At 45.0% G+C, this 18,827-nt stretch overlaps 2 protein-coding genes and 1 pseudogene across 3 annotated transcripts in view; all 3 read right to left on the bottom strand.

Moving 5' to 3' along the window:
- wasb (WASP actin nucleation promoting factor b) overlaps positions 1-1,345 on the bottom strand; it is a 4,931-nt gene extending 3,586 nt beyond the window's left edge. Inside the window, exons 1-2 of the mRNA XM_084479348.1 lie at positions 1,156-1,345; positions 113-253 (exon numbers count right to left, since the gene is read on the bottom strand). Of these exons, the coding sequence (XP_084335474.1) occupies positions 113-253; positions 1,156-1,257 (243 nt within the window). The 5' untranslated portion in view covers positions 1,258-1,345. The remainder of the gene's footprint in view (positions 1-112; positions 254-1,155) is intronic.
- A 1,989-nt stretch (positions 1,346-3,334) lies between these two features.
- On the bottom strand, positions 3,335-14,168 carry LOC311359207 (sodium-coupled neutral amino acid transporter 3-like; annotated as a pseudogene). Its single transcript, XR_014684191.1, has 16 exons — positions 14,037-14,168; positions 12,529-12,616; positions 11,690-11,777; positions 11,332-11,447; positions 10,389-10,462; positions 10,098-10,190; positions 9,904-9,985; positions 7,989-8,071; positions 7,725-7,783; positions 7,334-7,477; positions 6,321-6,400; positions 6,127-6,227; positions 5,870-5,994; positions 5,218-5,362; positions 4,059-4,162; positions 3,335-3,597 (listed from the first exon to the last, which is right to left on the bottom strand). The product of XR_014684191.1 is annotated as a sodium-coupled neutral amino acid transporter 3-like (transcript).
- Positions 14,169-16,033: 1,865 nt separating this feature from the next.
- On the bottom strand, positions 16,034-18,813 carry apex2 (APEX nuclease (apurinic/apyrimidinic endonuclease) 2). Its single transcript, XM_084479363.1, has 6 exons — positions 18,621-18,813; positions 18,448-18,531; positions 18,165-18,345; positions 17,894-18,037; positions 17,731-17,800; positions 16,034-17,616 (listed from the first exon to the last, which is right to left on the bottom strand). The coding sequence occupies exons 1-6, from the start codon at positions 18,733-18,735 to the stop codon at positions 16,477-16,479; spliced, it is 1,734 nt and encodes a 577-aa protein (XP_084335489.1). The 5' UTR covers positions 18,736-18,813; the 3' UTR covers positions 16,034-16,476.
- Positions 18,814-18,827: the final 14 nt, after the last annotated feature.

Raw genomic sequence — 18,827 nt, 5'->3', positions numbered from 1 at the left:
CCTGGACACACACGAGGCCTGGACACACACGAGGCCTGGACACACACGAGGTGGACCAACCGGTCTCAGTCCCGGTCCCGGTCCCAGTAGCTCCAGTGTCCTGGCGGCTCACCTTGAGGTCGAACAGCCGTATGAAGTAGGACCTCTGGGGGTTGTCCTTGACGAAGCGGACCACCCCGGTGTGCTGCAGCCTCCACTCCGACGGGCTGTGAGGCAGAGCCATGAACAGCTGGACCACCGCCGTGGCCATAGCCTACACACACACACATAACACAACCACACACACACACACACACACACACACACACACACACACACACACATGTATAACACACACACACACACACATAACACAACCACACACACACACACACACACACACACACACACACACACACACATGTATAACACACACACACACACACACACACATACATATGTATACACTCACACAGGCATACAACACATACACACACACACACAGATGGACACACACACACACACACACACACACACACACAAGCAAGCATGTAAGCACACACACAAACATGCAAACATTAAAATGATGTGTATTTGGATTTTACTTCCATGTGGAAGTAAAATCAGTACACAAAAAAATTCAGTACACTCTTATTGTCATATGGTAAAGTCGGGATATAAGAACTATATTTTTCGGCCAGATCTGAACCGACTTGGCTTGGCTTCCTTCAACCAACTGAAGACTGAACTCGCTTCAAGGAAGCTAAAGAGGGGACTTCAACCCAAGCCCTCTAACTCAGAGGAGGAAACTGCTCGCCTGCAACTTCCTCTTGCGGCAGCTTGCTATTCTCATCTAATGACATCACACAGTTCAGCCTAACATGTCAATACCATTCACATGAGGAACCCGAAAAGGCACAGGAGTTAGCGACCTTTGGTAGTGAACGGGAGCAGAGGAAGGCCTCCAGGCCGGCAGCCACAAGCTGAATAACCTGTAATACTCAACACGCCTCACTCAGAGTCCTGAGTAGGGCCCATACTATGGCCACACAGAGGAGCGCTCTAAACAACGTGGTTACCACACGACACTGAGTAGAGAATATTCTGTACTGTACCACACTACCAACCCACACCCCCCCCCACACCCCACCCCTCCGTCCCTCAGTGACAACTTACAGCACACCTTCTCCCCAGGAGTTCCTCCATCTTCTCGTTCTCCTCCTGGGTGAGCAGGGAGCTGTGGGGGCTCTCCCGCGTGCTCCTGGCTCCCCGGGTCATGGTGGTGCCGTGGCGCTGGGCAGAGACCTTCCCTCCTCTCTCTGTGGCGCTCTACACCTCGGCCCCGCGGTGACTAAGAGAGTAAGGCGAGCCAGGGAGTTTTTCTGTGTATATGTGCACACAGCAGCCAAGAACAGGAAATGGACGACCGCATTTTTCAACCCGTTTCTTTTCTTGCTCTCTCTCTCTCTCTCTCTCTCTCTCTCTCTCTATCTCTCGTTCTCTCTCTCTCTCTCTCTCTCTCTCTCTGTATCAACACAAATGAGCCTTATACTTCCACTTTTAAAGTGCCACTATGACAGTTCCAGTTTCTGCTTTTTGAGAAGGACGTGAACAATATCTATTGTTATTTATCTATCTATCTATATTTATCTATATCTATACATATATGTTTATTTATCTACATATATATACTTATATGTATACATATATTTATATAGATATAGATAAATACACATATATGTATAAATCGCCTTACTTTTCTGATAACCTTTATCAAGAATTGGAAAACATGCCCAGATAATATATAACACATTTTATTGACTTACAGATCGCAGAACTCAAATTAATTTAAAAATAAACAAGTAAACAACAAAAACCAAATACATTAAAGACACCACCAACACGGTTGATTAAGGTCCATAGATTACCGATTGATCACTTCCTTGGGAGGGTTGGTGGGACATTGTTTTTACAATCCATTGAAAAGCACTTTTATTCTGATGGCTCACCCTGGACATTATGTAATTTGACATAAGGTACACATGGTTGTCATTTATTAAAACCCATTCAGTCACATTCACCTGACACAAAATGGCTCATAGGTTTTGGTTTGTAATGCATTGTAGGATTTTTTTTACTTCAACGGATAAAAACACAGGTTAGCTTTAGCAACCATTTTCTATTTACTTCTTCTGAACTGTGAGACAAATAAATATGAATGTTTCAGTTGTGGTTATTAACATCACCAACACTGACATGATACAGGTTCAATACGATCAGCTTTGAGAGGGTTTCTCTTTGACTGTTAAAAGAGGAGACAACATGCTACGTGAGCCATAGCATTTAGAAAGACAGGAAATGTTTAGTGTGTGATAGTGTTCTCAGAGCCTGTCTAACCACAAGCTGCTAGATTAGCCAGGCTAATCCTTGTGACGCATTAACCATCGTGTTAACCATTGTTATACACTTCTCTGACAACAGGTATCAATAATAAAAAACGGAGGGAATATGTATATGTGTAGAAACATTATGTAGAAAAAGGGTTAGAGTAGAAAAATGTGTTGCCACTCACCACCCTGTCATTGCTAGTCAATGTGTGTTGTTATCTGATTCAGATAATGACAATTATTTGGCCTTTTTGTTGGGGGAGGGGAATGAAATGATTGCAACGGGCCACAATATGAGACAGATCCTCCAAAACCAGCTCAGACTGGAGGTCGAAGGAGGCGGCCATATCAAGTAGCATGAGTTTTAATTATGGCAGTGGCTGGGATATTCCAATTTAGTATATGCTACACGTGAACCTCCTAAGATGGCGCAATTTGATCGCTATCTTCGGTTGTCTTTGGTTCGCTATCTCGGGATAGTGGGCAATATCTCATGATTGAGATCTCAAACTCGGGATATTGTTTTCATCGCAAATAAACCGCTAATAAAAACAAAGAAATCCAGCAAAAAGTGTTATCTTGTTTAGTGTGCGTGTTCACGTGTAGTATATACTAGAAAAATGATTCACCTCAGGCTCCGTGAATAGTGGGGAATCCTTCGGAGAATAATTGTTAACTATACACACAATCTGCACCATCGTTGGCCTTTCCATTATATTGCTTCTACGCCCTCACCCCTGATTCAGTCCGGAGGAACCAAGGCCATCTCTATGGGGGCGGCCGGTTACCAACGAGTTAGATGCCAAACTGCAGTATTTAGATAGTTATGTTTGGTGTGTTCTCTCTCAATGTGTGCTCTCTCCCCCCCATCAAGTGTCAACGCCTTAACGTGGTAGGGTAGAGGACAAGGGGGGGGGGGGGGGGGCGGGCGGGTGGGGGGGGGGGGGGGGGGGGGGCGCACACACTGTGTTTCCCTCATCAAAATACCCATGATGAGAAAACAGGGCAGATGGAGGGAGGGGGAGGGGAGCGGTGGGGGGTCATGTGAAGGTGGGCGGGTGGGGGCCGGGGCAGCTCTGGTTGCCATTCTGTAATGTAGTACTTGTTTTGTCCGAGTGGGCGAGCGACTAGTGACCGCCTCCGCTGTGCACCTCTCCGGTCACCCAGTCGGTGATGATGAAGGTCAGGCTCATGACATGAGGATGAAGCCCAGCGCAGCGAAGCACGCCGCCTGACAAGGGGGAGAGCAGAGAGTGAGCTGACGGCACAGGCGCTACATTTTTAATTTATCTTTTAATTTTTTTGATTAAAATTGTTATTACTGTGTCATGCATTAGCATGCCCAGTCCACAAGGGCTTACAAGACACCATTATAAACACAAGGACAGACCAAAAAAACAAAAATAGATGCTAAACAATACTATCACTAACCACGCTATAGCTGTCGGGTCAACGCAGTTTTAAGCAAAGCCTTTGAAAAATGCAGCACAGTTTGTTAATATAAACGCAAACACAAACATTTACTGGGTGTTCCCTGTTTAGCTGCCTGAGGAATTTAATCCTGACTGTCTTGGTGAAAGCAGTGTTTTGTAAAAATGGGACAGCTGGATCATTTCTACGGAGTACCAAGAGAGCACTGGTCATGTGGTCCTAGTGGGCACTGCAGGGCTGGGGGGGGGGGGGGGGGCATACCAGAATCTTTGTCCAGGACAGTAAAGGCTCCTGCTCCTCAGGAATGATCCGGATGTAGAAGATCCCCGGCAGGATGAAGATGAGGCTGGGGGCCGAGGTGGCTCCTAGAGGAGGAGGAGGTGGAGGAGGAGGTGGAGGAGAAGGAGGAGGTGGAGGAGGAGGAGGTGTAGGAGGACGAGGGGGAGGTAGAGGGGGTGGAATTTTAAAAAGAGAAGTGCAACATAAGAGGTGATAGGTGATAGGTGAGAGTGTAGTGGTGCAAGAAATCACACAGAACTCGAATGGAAAACAAGGTCCAGATCTAAACTTGATTGACTGAAAAAGGAAGACAAAAGGTTGTGTTGGCATTCTGGAAACAGTAGGCATAAGTTTTGTTTTTTTCATGTTGTCTGTGATGCTTCTTCTTTTTTGGTGTTTAACACCCGATAGGCTGTGAGTTTGAACGTATCAGACTTGGCACGCATCACAACGTCACCCATTGGGACCCATCATATTAAACAAACAGCATCAAATCTTCCAACGCGTTGTCTTTCTGCTACAGAACGCTGCCCGGCGCAGCGCTGCACTCCCTGGCTCGTCAATATCCCTGATGGGATATTCAGGCTCCCGGTTAAAGTAAGAGCCCTTTGGCTGATTAAGTTAATCTAGAGATAATGTGACCATTATTCTATTTTATTTCCCACCCTCAACCAATCGATCGGTCGTAGAGTTGGTCAAATTCAAGTCGACCAAGATCTTCTTTGGTTGACCCCAGCCTTTTTTGGTAGGCTCTTTTTTTTTTTATAAAAATGTACCCCTGATGGTTTCACTAATGTACACATATCAAAGTGAGAGTAAGTTTCACCAGTATGTTAGTATTTTGTACGGTTTGAATGTAGTAGGGCTGCAGGGTGGTTTGTATTTTGCCTACTGTGTCGAAATATCGAGCCAACAATGTCTCTGGACATGTGTGGCTTTGTGGCTGGAATACACCACTAACACCACTAGTCACATGGGACTCAGGCGGGCCCCTCCATTGGCTGTCTTGAGACGTGACCTTTTGCTCCACTTCTGCAGACACTTCCTCATGAGCTATAGAGTTCTTGTTTACAGGCCTGCAGGCCCAACGGAGGGGCAACGTAACCATGACGACCACGTCACAACTTGCGTGATGACGTACCGATGAGGCCGAAGATGTCGCGTATGGAGGGCACCAGGATGACCAGCATGTTGACGATGATGAGCAGGGTCACGGCGATGGCGATGTGCCGGGCCCAGCTGAAGGGCTTGTCCGGGCAGATGATCTGGATGATCGCCCTGCGGATCTGAGGGGCAGGAAGGAGGGGGGGAGGGGCGAGGCGGAGAGGAAGGACGCAATGTGGTTGATTAACAAATGAAATCGTTAGGTTTTCCCTGGTCAGTGTGCAGGGCGAGGGAGAGAGGAGGGGGTGAGGCCACACACAGTCAGACACGCAAATAGAAACAAACACCATGTATCCAATTTACTGTTTCAAATGATCCTAATTAGTTGGGGGATGGGCGAGGAGAGCATGCATTGACCCCACCAGACAGCACGCGGCCAGGTGAACCACAGCCAAGCCCACGCAGCGAGGCAAGAACCACGGCTACCGCGCCTTCCTCATTAAAACCGCCTCATTCAGTTAACCTCCTCGGTGGTCTCACGAGACTCAGACACACGTGAAGCCTAATGTCATGAGACCTATTTTGGGTCACTCGGCTGACATTAGGTTCTAGATTTGTGTGTGTGTGTGTGTGTGTGTCTGTGTGTGTGTTTATGCGTGCCGGTGTGCGTGTGTGTGTGTCTGTCTCACCGGGAACAGGACCACGGGGACGGTGAGTGTGACGGCCACCAGCACGGCCAGACGCACACAGAGGAAGAGGACGTCCAGGGGGTCCACCTGGCTGTAGGTGTGCAGCAGCTCCGACTCCACGCCCACTGCGGACACCGAGGCAGAGAGCAGCAGGTGTCAGGGCTGCTCAGAGCAGCAGTGCATGGAGCAGAAAGGGTCATGCGTGTTCTTGGACTTGACAGCGTGACTGCCTGATAGAAGTGTCGTCGGGGCCTTACTGTAGAAGGTGAGGTAGCCGAACAGTGCGGTGAGCAGGTACATGACGAACATGGCCAGGATGGAGATGTTGGCCACTTTCTGCATCCGCTTCTTGTTAGCGCTGAAATAACGGGAAGGCAAAGGAAGTTACAAACCTAGATATTCTTATCTTTTCACAGTGAGGAGTGCTGTTCCAGCCGGTGCGTTGACCCACTCTCTGAGCTCGGTGTAGATGGGGAGCACCTCCGGGTGACAGACAAAAGCAAAGGCCAGGATGGGGATGGTGTACGCCGTCTGGAAACACAAACAAACACACAGACTGCCTTCAGACGGCGGGTCCCATCAGGGATCGTTTCGGCAGCTCGTCCTACCCTCTTCAATAGGCTGCGTGAGCCCCGGGGAGGGGTTATTCCAGAAACACGACCCGGTTGAATCAAATGAATGAAAATAGGATCCGTTGTCCTTCTAATTGTAACAAAAATATATTATCCTAAGGGTGTATGTGGGTTTCAGTGTAAATGTTAACGATATATATATATATTATATTCAAGCTTATATCTCTATATATATTTCGCAGGCTATTCGTATTAGTTGTTCTTATTCGTGATCGTATTCCTATTCGTGTGTATCGTGTATATCGTGGTCAAAAAACAATATCGCTCTCGACTGGCGTTTTTCTAATGTGGTTTTTCCCTCTCGGGCCTCACATCCTGGTCACCCTGGTTATTTCTTTATTTGCACATCGTCTTTGCTCTTTGCTGCTATAACACTGCAAATTTCCCCACTGTGGGACTAATAAAGGATTATCTTATTATCTTATTATCTTATCTTATCTTACCTTACCTATATTGAGTTCCAGGTGGCATCTCAAACAAACTCTCAAAGGTGCCAGCAGGGGGAGATAATTCTCAATCAAATAAACTAAGAATAAATTTGCCCTAACAGGGATCAAGGGGCTCGTTGGATCATGGCCACAACACACTTTTTACCCCCAAAAAAGAGAAACGCCTATGGCTGTTTCGCTTGATCATTAGTACTAGTATGTAGGCTGAAAGAGGAATTGAATTGAATAACAATAAAGACATTTATGTACATGATCTGACTTTTGGACATAGTATTTAGACTAGAAATACCTCCCCATTATGATGTTGGGGAGCCTCTGCCTCAAGACGTTACCCAGAACCCAGAACTGAAAGGGGAGCATTAGAGGTGGAGGTGTGGCCTGACCTGGGAGTTGATGGTGAAGAACTTGGCCATACAGAAGTCGTCGTTGATCAAACCCGTTTCGTTAACAGGAGGGACGAGCTCTTCAGTCATGTTGTACACATACACAGGCAGGGGACAGGGGATGTTGAACTTCTTGTAGATCACCTGTTAAGGACCCACAGAAGACACAGATACAATATATATAAAAATATTTTTCCCCAAGCAAATAAACAATAATATAATTTATATATATATATCATATAAATGATAGATATCTATCATTTACATGATATATAATTGGAATAACTAGAAAGGAGGGATATATTGAGTATACAATACTGTGTATTTCATTGAGGATATAATTCAATATTTGTGCCAATAATAGACTGTTGTAGTGTCTGTAAAGACTCACCGAGATGAGGAAGAAGACCATGCAGGAGAGAGAGAAGCCACTTGTGTAGCCCAGGTAACCTGGATCACAACAACAACCACCACAACAACAGTAAAGGACACCACTTGCAAAACATCTGCAAAGACACATTCTGCCTGCAACATACCAGGGCCCTCTGAATGTCAGGGACGTAAGGTTAAAACAGAACAATAATGGACATGGATGACTGAACTGAAAGAGGTGGATGCTAGACCAAAAAGTGAGGAGATGAGATGGAACACGTACCGAGCCGTCTCATGAGCGACAGAGGAAGAATGAGGCTGGCGCTAACTATCATGATCAGGTAGTTTCCCTCCAGGAACCATTCTCTGGGATGACAAAGACATGGACATGGGTTCAGTGCCCACACACACACCACCCTATAGCTACAGACCTACACACCTCACACACACCTTACACACACACACACACACACACACACCACCCAGTAGCTACTCAGTGAGCTACACACGTACACACCACACACACGCACACACACACACACACACACCACACACCCCACACACACACACACACACACACACCACCCTGTAGCTACTCAGTGAGCTACATATGTACACACCACACACACATCACACACACACACACACACACACACACACACACACACACACACACACACCACACCCCCCCCCCCCCACACACACACACACACACACACACACCACCCTGTAGCTACTCAGTGAGCTACATATGTACACACCACACACACACACACACACACACACACACACCACACACACACACACACACACACACACCACCCTGTAGCCACTCAGTGAGCTACATATGTACACACCACACACACACACACACACACACACACACACACACACACACACACACACACACACACACACTCAGTACGTTTACATGCACAGCTTAATCCGATTAAAGCCATAGTTCGACTATTCTCCGCAATTGGACAACTGCAATTGTCCGAGTATACATACATTCATTGGCCGAAGCATGTCATGCCCCGGTACAATAGGTGGCGCTGTGCCCATTTCAACTAGTAGTAATAGAGCCACCGGTTGACCTCTTTACGTCACCAGCAACAACAAACTCAGGCGCCTGCATTCGAGAAAGATGTTTTCAGTAGACAGCTGTCAGTTCACTTCGGGTCCATGTCATTTCGTCTCCGTCGTATGCGGATTCCTCCGCCGGCAGAGCAGCCGGAGGAGTCCGCATACGACCGAGAGGTCGGAACAATGGAGCGTCGGAAAAATGATATGGACCCGAAGTGAACTGACAGCTGTCTGCTGAAACATCGCTTTCTCCTCCATGTTCCAAGTTAATTTCCCCCAATTCCTTTTTCCCGCATGGTCGGAGAACCTGACGCAGTCTGTAAGATTCATAATATCAGAGAATATCCCCGTCAGTTCGGTCGCGGCACAATGAATGAATAAAGATTGTAGTTATTTTACAACCTTGTTGATGAGAAACATTTAGAAAAACATGTACTTTTAATTCAGCCTTGAGTGAAATTGAAGCGTAGTGTGTACTGAATGCATGTTGATGATACACTCCTTATAGGGGGTAACTACATTCTCACGACACCGGCTTCCTCCATCTTCTGCGCCAGCTTTTACAATAAATCGCCAACCCAAAGTGAGTTGACAGCTGTCTACTGAAAACATCTTTCTCCCACCGGAGCAGCCCCTCCGCAGCCCGTCCGTATATGGCATTCCCCGCCACACGCTTAACTCGACTATGAATCAAATTATCTAGGGGTCGACTATGAGTAACCCAATTCGATTCGATTTTTGCTTGACTAAGGTGTATACATGCATCTTAGTAATCCAATCGTAGTTGGACTAACCCAATAATTCGACTGTCTTGAGTGTCATGTAAATGCACTCACGAGTCTAGCCACTCAGTGAGTTACATATGTACACACCACACACACACACCATCCTGTCGCCACTCAGTGAACTATATACTTACACACCACACACACCAACCTGTAGCGACACAAACACACACACCACCCTGTAACTACTCAGTGAGCTACATACGTGCACACCACACACACACACACACACACACACACACACACACACACACACACACACACACACACACACACACACACACACACACACACACACACCCTCCTGTAACTCATTTGCACACTTACCCTGTGTTCTCGTGTTTGCCAAGGAATGCCTGGATGACCAATGGCAGCTCAGACTTCACAATGAACAGGTAGCTGGACATGGCTGAAAGGGAAGAGTCAATTTTCACTTTCAATACTTTTTGGAGAAGGAAGAACTATGTAGTAATCAGTTAACAGTAGAAGGTAGGTAGAAGGAATGAAAATGGCTCCTTCACCTCCGATGTTGTGGACGGTGATAATACAGGCTGCCACCACTTTGCCTGGCTGACCGAATGCCCGGTTCCCAAGCTGCTCGTACGCCCGGATTCCTGACACCACAAACACACACACACACACACACACACAGAGACACACAAACACAACACACACAAACACAACACACACACACACACACACACACACACACACACAAACACACACATTATGTATGGATAGTAGATTACAGTTTTGAAGACCATACACAGCAAATGCTCCACTGGCAGAAGCTCATTCATCGCCAAACCTACCGACAACTCCAGCACTTTTCAGGAGGAGATGGATGGAATAGGCGGACAGGATAGCAATGGCGCATAGCAGAATTCTGAAACACAACGGTGGACATTGCATTATGAATATATACAGCTACACAATCAAATATGGCTCCAAACTCTGCCCTATAGAGTGCATTATACTATATAACTATAGTTTACTACAAAACAACATTGTTGAATACTTGATTCTGATTGGTCGGAGACCTCTGCCTGTAAACCGTTCCAGATGATTTCTCTACAAATCTACCATTCAGAAAAATGGTCAAATATCGACCAGTGGTTTTCTCGACAATGCGTAAACAATATCCTCAAATCCCCACGGAGAAAGGTTAACATTTCAGCTGATATAAGTCGATAATAACGATACAGATGAAACCATTGTGGGGCGTCATTGGAGAATATTGTACAACGTTATTGTATAACGTACTTTGGCTTCACCTGGGTTGCATCCCCACGCCAAAGTACGTTCTTTTCCAATAACGGGACACCCAGCCGTGGTTCATTCATGACATAACTTTAGCACCTTTCTCTCACTACAAGTGGTGAAGATGCTCTCCGCTGGCACACAGATGGAGATTAGACAATGACGTTTGTCCCCCTCCCCCCACTACAATACAAAGTGCTGATCCAGGCCACCGGCCCGGGAGTCTGATCACGCTATATTTAACCGCTCAGATCTGATTTAGCCAACCAGTGTTTGTGTATGGTGTGTGTATGAGCTCAGTATGTATGAGTCACATACACACTCTGACAGATCAGTCTGTACTACTAACACCCAATTATACAAGAAAGATACAATACATCCTGTCCTGCGTATGCGTGCATGCCCACACACGCACACACGCACGCGCACACACACACACACGTCTTGAGAATGTACCAGCCAAACAAAGGATATTGTCTTATGACAGTAACTTACATAAAAAGAATGATTCCAGTGTTGGACATGGCGAAGGCCAGTCCGAGGATCCCACTGCCCATGATGGCATTGCTGAGGTTGAAGATGGACATTCCAAAGGAGGTCTTCCCTTCAAACTGTACAAGAACGACATCAAAGCACACGATATTAGCACATAATGACACACACACACACACACACACATTCATGAATGAAACTTGTTGGACATATTTTGTGCTACAGCTACATGTGCTACATGGGTTGACTGATATACTTTGGTATTTGGCATGGTATTTTAATATTACAAATATTAATATATTGTTAATGGATGGTTTATTTGGTTTGTTGTTTCTGTGTGCCGCAGAGCGTTGGTACTTACGTCTGTGAATCTAATTTCTTTTTTAGGGAGACCGTCTTTCTTAGGCAAAAACTCATCATGTTCAGCCACTGACTCCAGGCCATCAAATCTTTATGATAACAAAATAAATAATGATATCAAAAACAAATAATAATGATTTATAATTAGTGCCTCACATTCACACATTCATACGGTGGAGTCAACAATGCAAGCAAACAGCCAGCTCCTGTAACTGCTCCTGTTATTGTTACTGTAACTGCTCCTGTAACTGCTACTGTAACTGTAACTGTTACTGTAACTGCTCCTGTTACTGCTACTGTAACTGCTCCTGTTACTGCTCCTGTTATTGTTACTGTAACTTCTCCTGTTACTGCTCCTGTTATTGTTACTGTAACTTCTCCTGTTACTGCTCCTGTTATTGTTACAGTAACTGCTCCTGTTACTGCTCCTGTTACTGTAACTGCTCCTGTTACTGCTACTGTAACTGTAACTGCTCCTGCTACTGTTACTGCTCCTGTTACTGTAACTGCTCCTGTTAATAATAATAACAAATTGTAATAACAAAACCACTTTCATAATAAAGAGGAAGGAGAGGAAGGTATTGAAGTAAAATGAACACAATGGTGCACAATAAGGAATGATGTACAAATGTGTAGTATTAGATTGTGACACAAGCGTGACACAAGAGGATGTGAGAAAGTGACCAATGGCCAATAACGTTTACAATAAAAAAAACAAAAAAAAACGGTTTAAGATTGGATCAGTTCCTGTCTGTCGTTGGCTAGTTGATGCTTCCTTCCTTGAGTGTTTTTTTTATCTTATATAATGAATAATGAATTAATGTAATAATGGAACCTTACTCGTGTCCATTCATCTTCTGAAGCTCCATGCTGCTTCCTGGTTATCCGATCACTATGGTTACAGGTCTGGTGAGACGAATGTCACTACCTTGGATGGGGAGAAAAAACATGAAACATGAAGATGGTCCTCAATAGATAAATAAAAAATAAAAATCCTTCCACTCATACTCATCAAATTAACTGCTATCCCTTTAGATATGTGCTGGGGTCTCTTTATGTTGTACTTAGAATAATGCTAGCGTCTCATAAACTAATAGGATCTAGGCTTCACCACATGCTGACTGCAAGGAACTACTAATGACACACAGACGGTGAAATATTAAGTAAATAATGTTTAAGCATGGAAACTTTCTTGCACCACATAGCGTGATAAAGCCGTGCTTGGACAAATTTCCTTCCAGACTTTATCAGGCCAGATGCTAAACACAACAAACAGAGCCAGATAACACTCAATATTGATACAACAAAGGGGTCCAAAATATATATTACAATCGCAGTAGTTGAATTGTAATCTACATTGGGCACTGTTGTGGCAGGAAATGCTTTCAATAACAAATGTTTGCAGAGGAATTGCTGATCTCCATTGAACCAAGACAGAGCATGGCATGGAGAGACTCTGAGAAACAGCGCTACTTCTGCCCTCTGCTACCACTTGGTCGCAAGACAAGCCTCTCCTCTCTGCCAGGCTGCCCTCAAGCTTTTTTTTTCTGACCCCCAGGACAAAACCCGTACACTCTCTGTGTCTGCTCCATTCACATGAAACTGGAATTTCATATTTTCCTACGCCTTTCCCTGAACTGTCCTGAACTGATTTTGTTACAATGTGTCTGTGGCTTGACTCTCTGTGTGCTGGTCCAGAGATATAAAAACAATAGGCCTCTGTGGTACAGGGTATCAATTAGTCTAAACACTGGTCTACTGCACCATGGCCTTGGATCAAGTTGGTCAGAGTAACTTTCTTTAGCAACTGGAATTCCCATGGCCCACAGCCAGAATATACAACCAGAAAGACCGTTTAACTGTGGACAACGCTGTAGATATCATGTCGGACTACATAGCTTTTTTTATATTTTAACAACAAACAGTGTATATTAACGATTAAGAATGGATAGGCCTACTTTGTTGTATCATTTAGAGCATTCTGAGTAACATAATGGTTTAAAAAAGTTATCTATTTTTTTAAACATTGAATTCATAATAGACTTTGCTATTGTCACATCATGGGGACAATATTTTTTTCAATATTATCCAGAAAGGCGATGTAATTTCACACCCTGAAGAAAAAAAAGTTAAATATTCTAAGGTTATTAAACACATCTGTAAAATAATGTAAAAATCCCTAATAACACTCGCTATTACTGTACATCTTTACCAATTATTCCCATTAGAAACAAGCGATGTCTACTAATGTGAAGCACATGGCACATGATGCAAGAACGACTCCGTATTGACAGTCGGCTTTTCACTTAACACCTACAACATGAGACGCAACTCACACATTCACTCACCGCGGAAGACGGGGAACGAGGGTGTTTTTCCTTTTTTAAAACAAAATTGGTTTCATGTTGACAATACGATTCCTGAGGGAAAGAGGGTTCAAGTCTCTCTAATGCGTTGGCTACTTGTCAGCCAGCCTGCTCGTAAGGTTATCCCCTGTCTGTCGCTCTCTCTCTCTCTGAAGTCTGTAAGGAAGAGAGTTCAGCTCACAGGAAGGGATGAGGGAGGGATGAGAGCGGGAAAGGGTCACACCCCTACTGTTAACCATTTGTACAGCCGCCCCCATACGGTGTCGTCAGATAGGCCTACCTGTCGATAGGGGGGCGGGAGGGGGGTCTATTGGGGTAGAGTAGGCTCTTTCACACGCTAGAAAACTATAGCTTAAATGTAAAAGTAGAACATAGTAGCCCTAGACGATTACCAAGTGATTACCAAACCAAAACACGCCTGGTAAAAAAGGTGGAGCTTAGCGGGGAGTATTTTAGTTTTTGTTACAGTATGGGCGGATACTATTGACAGTTTAAATCCTTAAGTCCCTGTGATGTTAATACGCTTAGGAGATAATTGTTTTTTTAAAGTGGCTCGCATCTGAATCTGGGTAAAGCTGTTGACATTGAGCATGCGTAAAAGTTGTCATGTGCCAGCAGGCCTAAGTGCACATCGCAATGAACACTAAACTGTACAGAATGCAGTTATTTTTGTATGCCTATGTATCTATTTTCGGGATCTCCTTTTTTGTGTCTTAGTCGTGCAATTTTATAATTCTGTCTATACACTATTGGGACGGTTGTATTAGTAGGCCTATGTATATGCCTGATATACCGTTTCTACTTGATCGAAAAATAACTTGTAACCCAGTTTAAAGCACTCCGGGGTAACCCAGGGGTGGTCAGAATAAAGAAAGTCTTTGTTTTATGTTAAAACCACCCCTGTGTGTCATGCAAAAGTGGGCCCTTAATTGGCACACATGGCCTACATTTATTTTAATTCAGTTCAATTCAGTTTAGTTCAGTTCATATTTTAATGTCACGAAAAAAAATACGCACAAACATTACTTAAAATGCTATGAGGATTAAACACACACACACACACACACACACACACACACACACACACACACACACACACACACACACACACACACACACACACACACACACACACACAGTTAAAGAACGCATTTAAAACAGATGGCAGTTACAAAATTCGTGGAACTTTTGTTCTAGGTTCAACCGCATTCTCTGATTCAACTTCAAGCATGCATCCTCCTGTCATATCACCATGGCTGAAGCCCCTCCCTGTTCCTGTTGAGACCGAGCACCGGCGGCGGCCACGTGTGGAACTCTGCTGCTGAAGGAATCCATCTGTCATTGCAAATATCAATACACAGAGGCAATTTATCCGGGCTAAGCCGGATATATGGAGCCTATACAGAGTAGGCTATCAAAACCCTCTAAAAAACTGGAAGTAGCGCTGAAGGTTTGTTGTTGGTGTAGGTTATTTGGAAATAGTTTATTTTAGTTTGGTCTGAACCTTAAACATACACTCCAGTGTCAATCAAACTGTTCATTATTAAGGAAGATATGTTTTATTTGCCTTGTTCTAAAAGTCTCCCTTGTGAAGTGAAGGAAATACTAATTTTCGTGCCAGGGCTTTTTTTTGGTTCCAATTTATTTTTAACTGGATGGTTAAATCCCCCAGCCGCCCCATCCACCCTTAACGAAGAACAACCCAATCCACTGTACTGTTAACATATTGTACACCAAAAACCAAACACCCTGCGACACTTTGTAACTGCTGCCATTTTGCATTTTTGGGTGTTCAACAACATTGTGAACATAGTGGTTCAAAGAATGTCCCTGTTTATGTCTGATGGGCCATTTACACATAGTAACATGCAAGCATACATACACACAGCATACACTTTCATCATGAATGTAAGTACATAGAGCTTATATGGGCCTGAAACCAATAACAGCTAGAATAGTATGCTCAACAATTTTAAAGGCATATCTCCAATAATGGCGATATAACATTGTACTGGTTTAAGCCGTAAAAGCATTGCCTACGTTAACAGCACCACCCAGTGGGCACAACTGCTCATTACATACAGCTAATGTCAGTTGTATATGGCTTGTCAAAAGTAGCGTAACTGCATAGTTACTGTATTCTTGCTGTATTTGGCATTGGGTATTTATTTTATAGTCTTTACGTAACCAACCACATGGTGTGATTGTGATGAGTGCTTCCTCAAATGTATGGCCACTTTCATGGTCCAATGCAATAATAAGGACAACATTCTAAGAAGATAACTTTATAAAAGTTTCTAATTCCTAGTTTTTTTTTGTCTTTATTCAAAAAACACAGCAATATAAAAAGGTTTCATTAATTCAATGCACAATTCTATGAGCTTCTGTTCCTAATGGTCCTCAGTTCATCAAAGAAGACACATTACTTCCCCATGTCAACCCAGGCAAAGAAGTTACATCGAGCTTCAGGATTGGAGGCATGTCCCTGTGGTCGGGCACAAACGAAAAACTGTCTGCCCAAATTAGGTCCGTCCTTCTTGACGGTGCGCAGCACACAGGGCTCTCTGTGGACCTTGCACGGGGGGGCTGGCGGAGGCCCATGAAGAACGGACTTCCAGAACCCCAGCGAAGCTCCCTTTGGCCCTTTAGGAGCCACCGCGGATTCTGCGGGCCGATGTTCGGCCTTGATGTCTCTCGGCGTCTCCCCGGTACTCTCCTCTAGAGGGCAGCTGGAAGTTTGCTTCGAGGAGGAGTCACAGACACCGTTGACCACTTTGGTGTGGTTGATTTGGACCATTTCTGAATTTTGTGACCGGGGAAGTGGGTTTGTGTTAGCCGCGCTGGATGCTTCCGACGCCTTCAGCACCGGCGCTCCACTCGAGGCCTTGGGTTTGAAGAAGGCGAGCAGGCTGCCCTGTGGCGGCGGCGGCTTGGCTGAAGTCTTTGTCACGTTGCTCTTCTTCCCTTTCGGGGGCCCGGACCCCTTGGACCCCGGCGGCAACGGCCTTTTCTTTCCCAAACTGCTCTCCACTGCTCCAAGCGGCTTGAGGTTCTCCCGCTTTTCCTCGGCCTCCTGAGAACTGGGCAGCGAATCCCTGGACTCGGTTCTCACGGACTTCGGGTCTACCTTCACCAGGAAGTGAGAGAGTTTCTGCTGCTTGCCTGTGAACTCTGGCAGGTAGCGGGTGCAGAGAGCGGGAGGCTTGGGGCTGGCCAACAGAGTGCAGCGCAGTCTCGCCCACACGGGGCAGTGGTCTGAGCCTTCCAACTCTGGCAGGATGTCTGCTGATGAAAACTGCTCTTTGACCAGCTGGACGTCGGCGAATATATAGTCAATGCGAGTGCCGTAATTGGTCTGCCGGGCCCCGGTGAGCGTGTTCCAACAGGTGAAGGCGTGCGTGCGCTCCGGATGGAAATAGCGGAAGGTATCGATGAATTTCCCGCCGTGGTTGTGGACGTCCTCCGTGGACGACGCCTCGTGCTCTCTCCCCGACTCGCTTTTACTTTCATCGCTTAAAAAAACGTTCAGCCATTTTCTCCCAGGGTGCTCATCAAAGTTATCCTAGATTGTGGAAAAACAGGGTCAAATTAATATGAATTGTACCGGTTTATTTCAAACACATCACTGCGAGCTTCAAGATATCTTTCATTAATATAATTCTAGTTCTTCACTTACAAGGTCACTGGGGTCACAGTGGTCGATGGTTCTGTGAGATGTGTTCACGTCTCCTAAGATTATGACATGGCTGCAGGGAAGGTAAAGAAAGAAAACATGACCTTTAGTGCTTTAGAGCCGCAAAAGTGGAAACAAAAATATTGACACTAGTCTAGAATGTCACCTTCCAGCCTTCAGTATGGCTTCAGCCCGACTCTGGAGCAACTTGTAGAACTGCAATTTGAACTGTTTACGTTCCGGCTTGTCAGGATCAGCACGTGGGCAGTAAACATTCACTACAGTAACCTTCTGTATCTGGTTTTTGCACCTAGAAAAAAAGAAGATAGAGAGGATAATGGCGATAGAGAGAAATGCAGTCAAAGATTTATTTTCTTTTTATCTTTCACCACAAATGTGCTGAGGCAACCCTCCAAGAGCAAATTGGCAATTCTCACATGTATTGATGCTGTGTTATAACAGCTCGTCCTTCGTTATCCAGAAGTTGCAACTCGTCATCAGAGAACTCCACAGGGTCCCCGTAACATCCAACGGCCCCTTCATGGTTCGTCAGCAAACCAGTGAGACCTTCCTCAGCAGCAAACGGAGCCACAGAGTCTTTGCAGTAAGTCGCAACCCCTGAACGCATGATGGAATAATTCACAATTATTATTTTTCACTACCAGTAACATGCAGCTGGATGGTGGTCATTTGTGGAAAATGTGTTTAAATGTTATTAACCTGAATAGCCACTGCGCCCACGACTGAAGCTGAAATAAGAGTTGTAGCCCTCAACAACAGCGGTTCTTTCATCAAGTAGGTCTCCTGCGCAGTTATTTTAAGAGACAGTAAGAGGCAGGTGGTATTTATTTTGGCATTGACTACTGTTGTCGACCTTCCATCCTTCAACTTACTTGTCACTTTAGTTTCTTGCAGACAGATTATATCTGCGTCCAATGATTGGAGGGCTTTCTTGATCCCGCCTTTGTAAGCTCGTATGCCATTGATATTCCAAGTGACGATTTTCATTGTGCATAAAGTACAGTAATAACGTTTACATGTTACCGTTAGGTTATTTATAATACACCCACGCTCAACTCAGTCCAGGTGCAAACAGTACA

This window comes from Micromesistius poutassou, assembly GCF_964030765.1.
Source record: "Micromesistius poutassou genome assembly, chromosome: 15".
Lineage (NCBI taxonomy): Eukaryota > Metazoa > Chordata > Actinopteri > Gadiformes > Gadidae > Micromesistius > Micromesistius poutassou.
Note: the sequence above shows the minus strand (reverse complement) of the source record. Positions and strands in the feature narration are given on the sequence as shown.

Bases quoted from the DNA above. Each gene is read 5' to 3' on its own strand.
- apex2 (XM_084479363.1), bottom strand. From the start codon at position 18,735: ATGAAAATCGTCACTTGGAATATCAATGGCATACGAGCTTACAAAGGC. The intron at 18,038-18,164 runs GTGAGAATTGCC...CTTTTTTTCTAG, and splicing joins ATAACACAGCATCAATACAT to GTGCAAAAACCAGATACAGA. The intron at 17,617-17,730 runs GTAAGTGAAGAA...TCCACAATCTAG, and splicing joins ACTGTGACCCCAGTGACCTT to GATAACTTTGATGAGCACCC.